This window comes from Gobius niger (genome assembly GCF_951799975.1).
Source record: "Gobius niger genome assembly, chromosome: 12".
Taxonomy (NCBI): Eukaryota; Metazoa; Chordata; class Actinopteri; order Gobiiformes; family Gobiidae; genus Gobius; species Gobius niger.
Window position 1 is genome coordinate 15,478,785 of NC_136863.1, and position 7,232 is coordinate 15,486,016.

The 7,232-nt window shown below is 43.7% G+C and overlaps 1 protein-coding gene across 1 annotated transcript in view; it reads right to left on the reverse strand.

The window, feature by feature from the left end:
- The window catches only part of kcng4a (potassium voltage-gated channel, subfamily G, member 4a), a 32,291-nt gene extending 25,447 nt beyond the window's left edge, over positions 1-6,844 (reverse strand). The window contains exons 1-3 of the mRNA XM_079568292.1: positions 6,447-6,844; positions 3,418-3,942; positions 2,584-3,225 (exon numbers count right to left, since the gene is read on the reverse strand). Coding sequence (XP_079424418.1) covers positions 2,584-3,225; positions 3,418-3,525 — 750 coding nt within the window. The 5' untranslated portion in view covers positions 3,526-3,942; positions 6,447-6,844. The remainder of the gene's footprint in view (positions 1-2,583; positions 3,226-3,417; positions 3,943-6,446) is intronic.
- Between the last annotated feature and the right edge of the window lie 388 nt (positions 6,845-7,232).

A 7,232-nucleotide genomic window follows, 5' to 3' on the forward strand; every position in this document is an offset into this window, starting at 1 on the left:
TTCTTGTGTGACTTAATCTCGCAATGGTAACGTCAGTATAGTGCCCAAACCTACTCTTTCATCTCTTTCTCCAGTGCCACTAATTTCAATGATTAATTACTTACCCTAAGAGACAAAGAGGTGATATAACTTCCAATAATTATTTTACAAAAGTGTTGAAAAGGAAAAATGGCATTGCTTTATATTAAGGTGTGCTTGTTATTAATAAGGAACTAATAAGCATTAGTAATCTCCTTAAGTTTAGGATTAGTATGTTAATAGATAATAGTATAATAAGCAGCTTATTAATATATACAAGCTTATCATTCATGACTGATTAATTATTAATCCTAATAAATACCTTATTAATACTTAACGACCACCCCTTAATATAAAGCGTTACTGAAAATATTGATTCACAGCTATGTGCTGCTTAGTTATCAAAAAGTAGTCATCTGGTATAATTAACAATAATAATTGCCAAGGCAGTTTCAAACAGATCATTTGAAAACATCTACCATAACACAAATTCAGGAGAAAAAAACAACAACAATGTCACCTGCCTATGTGAAAGCACAAAGTTGAGAGTGTCAGACGTTTTCCACCCTTCACATCTAGATTGGCACAATGCAACATCTCAATCCAATGACGGTTTATGTTTCTGCCTCTTTTGTTATAAGCTTTGTCACTGTTTGTAAAAAGTTTCCATTGGGTTCTAGGACCCAGACTGGTCGTTTCAGCGGCTGTAAAGAGCCCCAGTGTCAAAGCTCTCGCTCATGTGGGTTTGCCTTCTGAATCACATCGCACGGCTCTAAATGTCTAATTGCCCACTCAGTCCGCTCCATCTGTGATCCTGTGACCATCACTAGACCAGGGGGGAGCTCCTGGCAGGCTTCTCCGGCTCATCACGCATTCTGAGGATGGCTTCCTCCTTTACTCTCTCCTGTGCTTTTCGCTGGCAGGGAACGCTCATATCAAAATCGATACTGGGTTAATGCTCGGGGTGATGTCTTTGGGAGTAAAGCTGGCACACTCTCAGCGCCGCAGGATGGCTTTTTTTGTAGAATTCAATCATGGCTCTTAATGCCGTCTGACCCATGGACCTCCTAAGTTTTAAAGCCTGCCCGACCGAGCTAGTACTTCAAATGTTGAGGTTGCAATCCCAATGATTTAAGTCAAAAATAAAGTATTTTGCAAGAGTACATGCCTGAGATATTGAACTGTTTCAAAATAGTTGAAAATCGAACTGGCTAGACATAATGGCATTCTTATTTCCAGATTCACTCACAAAGCACTGGGTCTGGCACAAACTCATTCAAGCAATGTTTGTTGGTCATAGTCTAAGAATGATTATCGTACAATTGGTGCAACAAATTCTGGATTAGTACTTTATTGACCATGGATCTTTTCTAAAAGACACAGTTTGTTTGTCTTTTGTTTTCAGCTTATTTGCTCGGGACAGTGCATGTTGAACACACATGGGTCTCAATTGTCCGGCTCTTGCACTCACAAACACACACTCTCATTCATGCTGGCCTTTTGTAAATGTTTTTGTGGTCAGGCACTGGGAGGACATGCAACCTCCACAAAAAAGGCCCCACCGTGGCTCGCACCTGAAAGCCTTCTGGCAGTGAGGCAAGAGCTCTGACTGCTCTGCCACCGTGCTGCCCATGAAGGATTCAAATAGGGAAAAAAAATAATAAAGCAGAAGACACAAAGCTTCCCATCGTTCACAGTGGATGAGTTCAAAACTATTGTCTGTGCTTGTGGCCGTCTGATGTGTCTCTTCTTAAGTGTGAAATTGAGTGTGTGTCTTAATGCGCGTGTCTCTGTGTGCCCAATACAGTAAGGCCATTTCATTTCTTGCGAGTGCTTACAGACAGATACTGGCCAGGCCTCAGTGAGCAGCTTTGGGCTTCATTATTCCATACTTCGGATAGACACAGATCACAAGGCGCTCCCTACTGCTGCACACGGCACGGCTGTCCCACTGGGATATTTAAGCGGGTGTGACAACCAGGAGACATTCAGGCAATAGTTGACAATATATCAGCAAGTATTACCATGTTCCTTTTGGCCCAAAATAGCACTACACTGTCTGAATAGAAAGTTATCAGGAAAGGGATGGAAATGCTTCACTCAACTAAATTAGGAAGTTTGTAATAAATGAATTCTGAAGCTTTTAATTAATGAAGGAAAAAGCCACAATCACTCTTTTGCAAATTAGACCTAATTCATGGGGCCTATTGGTTGAAGCATAATAAATTAGAATGGAGGAACTGTAATGGTGATAAAGCTTTTCATGTACGTAGCTAAGAAACTCAAATGTAGCAGGGTGCTGTGTTAATAAATTATGCTAAAGCGCAAAATGCAAACTTAAGAAACCCCAAGAAAAAATCCAGTTGTACGTCATAGGGTCCAACGTTCAAACAAATTCACTCATATTCACAAAGAACACTAATTGTGAAGGTCTATTATTCCTGCATCTGACCCATCCTTTTTACATCCCTCTTTTATTATTGACATTGTAAAAAATACTGCTCCATTTCCGCATGTTTTAGCTGCAAGGTTGGCAACATTGATAGCACATTTCTGAACACTCACCCTGTCCTCCTCCTCTCTGAGGTCTGGCATAGTCCCGATGCATAGGCTGATGACCGTCACAGCCACCATGATGACAGACAGACAGGCGAAGATCTTCCCTGGTAAACCTGACTGAGGATTCTCCACCATGTCTCTGAGCCAGTTCATCACCTTGCGATATTGCGTCTCCTCCACGGGTGCTTTCTGCATGGCGTTCCTCTGCCTCCGCTCCTCCTCTCTCCTCTCCTGTTCGTGCACCTCCTCGATCCTTGTGTACATCTTTCTTTTGCAGCAGCGCTCCATGTAGGCCATCTCCACGCCCCAGTACGTCAGCTCATCGTGAAGGGACAGCATGCACATCTCCCTAAGCAGACGCAGTTTACCCGCCGCCAGGAAGTTGAGGATGACCCTGAAGGCCGAGGGCGATCGGTCGAAGAAGAACTCCTTGCGGGCTTCGTCGTAGTCATCGCAGACGTTGGCGATGTCTTCGGGGGAGCGGCAGTCGCACAGACGGCCCAGGCGCGTAAGGGGGAACTGCTCCAGGGTGCTCCAGGGGAAAGTGTAGCGGTTTCCCCCAACGTTTATCACTGCTAACAGGCCGTGGTCAATGGACACGAGGTCCTCCGGTCGATGAATGAACTGAGCCCGTTTGTAATAGACACCCTGAAGGACACAAAACAGACACGTTGAGAAAAGTCTCGACGCCGAGAAGATATGTAGGATGGGGTGACAGTGGCTCAGATGGTAGAGTGGGTCTTATAATCAGACTACAGTAGGGCACTTTGAGAAAGTTGTCAAGCTTATAAAACCATTATCACTATTACCACATCATTATATGCAGCCACTGTTCCTCACCTTGATGGTCTCAGTCTCTGGGATCTCTGTGAAGATGCGGTCGAGACTGCTGTCGTCACTGACAGAGAGGTTGCTGAAGTCATGGTTGGCGTTACTGATGATAGGCATGGCGGCATCTGGAACAAATGCTGCTCACCTCTGAGCAGCGCAGGCGACAGGCTTCACTGCAGACCTTTGAGTCAAACTTTATGCAAATCGCTCCAGTCTGAGGAAAAATGGCTTCCAATCCTTTCCCCTTCAGAGCACTGAGAGATGAGCTATGGCTTTGATATCCAAATGGCAAAGTTCGAACCCGGCTGTAGAGTTTCTGGGCATGAAATTCACACTATTTGTAGTGTGTGGCCATACAGCAGATCAGTGGGTAATCCCGCCGTGGATCAGGGAATCCTGAATAGTGAGTGTGTTAGGATTGATCAAGGGCTGAGCTACATAAATCTGATGCCAAATGTGTTGCATCCAGAGAGCCAGGGGGTGTCCTGTGTCCGCCTGGCAGGATCAGGGAAGGCCTGGGCTCATGATGGCATCCTGTGGTAGACAACAGACAGACATGTGAGGCTGGGTCTGACAGGAGGGTTTGTTACATGAATTACATCAAACAAAGAGCGATTGGTGTTTGACATGTCTTGACAAATATTCCTGATGCAACTATTAACTCTATTACTCTATAATTATATTTCCTTCAACTGATTATTGAGTTTGATTGAGTCTATGTCATCCGTACACCTCACAGCATTGTCAACTTAAAAACGGGGGCTGTATAAGGATGATACAAGCATAGTGAGAAACAGATGGTGTAGAGAGAGAGAATAATGGCAGAAAACAGAGGTAGAGAGCACGAGCAGCACACCTCAATGAGACTGCAGTGCTGTAGCCCCTCCCTCTCAGTCTCTTAGTGCGAAAGTAGACAGACAGACACATCAGCGGTGCAGCGAACAGGACGGCTATTGTGGTCAGTGGAGTTGAACAGTGTAAAATTCTTGGAACCCATTCAGGACAGGGCAGTATTATGGTAGGTGTGAGAGAATGTGCAGGGACAGAAAAGAACACTGACGTTGTGCTGTTCACACTTGAATTGAGTAATTGGCTGTTAAAACGGCTACAAACTGAACGACTAACACCAAAACGTAATGCTTTTTCTGAATCACACATTGAATTTGGGCCAGTAGTTTGTCCGTGTCACTTAATCAGGATGATTTTGTGCGAGGTAAAGCCTCAAATATAGTCATCAGCGTGTAGCAAGAATGTGTATTGTTACAATTCAAAGCATTTGTCCTTTTGTGTGGTTAAACAAAAGTACAAAAGAAAAATAATGAAGAACAATATTTAAGTATTTGTAGCAGTTCTCAAAGCCCTGACCCCAACTCACAGCTCAAACAAAAGAACGACTTACAGACCTTTGAGACCTGCTCAATAAAACCAAGAGGTTACTTTAAAAAATGAAACAGAATCTACTGTGTATCACAAAACATTTTGTCAAGTGGTGGTTGATGTTGATATTGTTGACCCTCTACAGAAAAGCTGCAAGTGACACACATTTACAGGACAATACAACATCAACAATCACTCCTGCAGCGAGAGAGCACCTCTTCATTTATATCTGGCAAGTTAGTGTCTTGCCCAAAGGCACAACGACAGTCTCCACCTGTGGGAGCTGGGATTCGAGGAGCTCTACCAGCTGAGCCACTGTTGCCATAGGGCATAATGTTTGCAATCATTCATTGTCATATTTCTATCACATTGTTTATTAAGTGTATGCTCTGTGCTGTGATATTGAGGGTTCAGGTTTTAGTATATCAAAAATAAACTCTTCACCTGTAATATTTCTGTAGGACCCTTAAGTTCTCTAGAGTCACGGTGAGTGCACTGGCACTGGCCAGAGATGTGCTCTGTGATTGAACTGCCAAAGTTTGGATCAGTGGGGAAACCAGGCCCAAGACCAGATCAGCCATTCTCAAGGTTATGTGTGTGAAGGTGAAAATTATAAATGCGGTATGAAAAGTCCAGCAGTTATTCTCGTCTAATGTTTTGATCTAAATTTAAAAAACAAAAAAAACATACAAAAGAGAGTTTGAATGGTATCTGCTTAGATTTATTAAAAGAGGCTTGTTGGCTTAAACATCACATCCGTCCAGCACTTTTGCTGAACTTTACTTTACTTTACTTTTACATAACTAATGAGTCCTGAAATATTAAACCCTGTCTCTCCGCCTCCTGCAATCGTCCTCACACCCCCAAAATCCTCACGGCGCTTTCTTGGAATTGCATGGAGAACAACTTCTGCTGGATGTGAATGGAGAAGCAGAGCTGTTTGAAGCATTGTATCCAGCCTATACAGTGTTTGGCATAAGATCTAGTTGTAGGAGCCAATAAATCATTTCTGTCAAAGCTCTGGTGTTCCATTTCCACCTCACACGATACAAGAAGGAGTTCCATGGAGTATTTATTAAACGCTTTTTATTCCCTCGGGCTGTTTTTTTTTTCCTGAGTGAAAAGTTAATTTAAGGAGCTGGAATTCCTCACATCCTTCTCACTTTTTTCATTAGGTATAGCAGGCGTGCACTTGAATAGAAATGTGTCAATAGAAAATTCCGTTAAGGAATGGTGGCTTTTCTTGGAGTTGGAGTCATCCGCTTTCAGTCAGCGAGCTTATATAATATTCATGGACAAGTCAACAGCGACTGCATTTGGAGCTGGTGAATGGACCCATCTCTCGTTGTGGATCGAGTTACTCTCTATCTCTGTGGAACCTGCCAAACCGGAGACAATGTTGTCCAGAAATTACGCATGGAGTTTGCCATTTTTGTTTAAAAGAGCTTAATGCCCCACATTTAAATTCAGAGCGTCAAGTGGATGCAGATAATTCATAAAACAGCGAAAGTCAAAGGCGTGCATTTGAGCCTTTAAATAAAATGTAAGGGTTACCTGGAAGTTAATAACGCATTGTTAAACAGATATATATACTGTAAGTTGGAACACACGATTCTCCAAACCCCATGTCCTCGGACAACTTTGAAGTGCATCTTACTGACCTCGGCAAATCCAGTCAGAAGCTCTCCGTTCCCTGCGTAAAAAAAAAAAGCTCGCCACGGAGTCCGGTGTCTCAGTGAAGAGTCAACGTCGTCCCTCCCCGCGTGCCTTGTGGACAGAGCAGCCTCTCCGGTCCGACCATGATCCGCTCCGGTGAGAGGATAGGCGCACAGAGAGCAGAAGAGGCTCTAGCCTGAACTGTGAAGGTGTCCCGTCTGAGTCCGGACCCGTAGCTGCAGCGGGAGGAGGGGGCGGAGGAGGGAGAGGGAGCCGCGGTGCGCAACAGAGCTCCCAAGTTGAAGTTTGCATATAGGTGGTGACAGTGACTGCCGTAACAACGCGACACGCGGAGGAGGCGTCCCATAGTGAGAAGAGACCATGGTTTAAATTTCTATCTGGTGAAAACGAAGACGCAGCGGAGGTGCGTAATAGTCCGGGACACTGACCACGCTCGGGGTTTGCGCAAGCGGGTGCGGTTCTCCTAAACTGAAGGATTCATTTCTCCACAGAGGCTTCACCAAATCTACGTATTTAAAAGAGAACAAAAGTCCATGCGTATCAAATAATGAAACTACGGTAGGAAATCATTTGCTGAAACAAAAACCCTGTATAGCCTTGGCCGAGGCAATAATTCAACATTTTTTGGAATATAAAAAATCTGTTGACCCCACAATAATGGATTACGATCCATAATTGTATATATGATGTTCTATTATATTATACTTAAATACTAAAAGTTAGAATCAAGGTTCAAGCGGGATTCTTTTAAAAGTGTCATGACCATATGG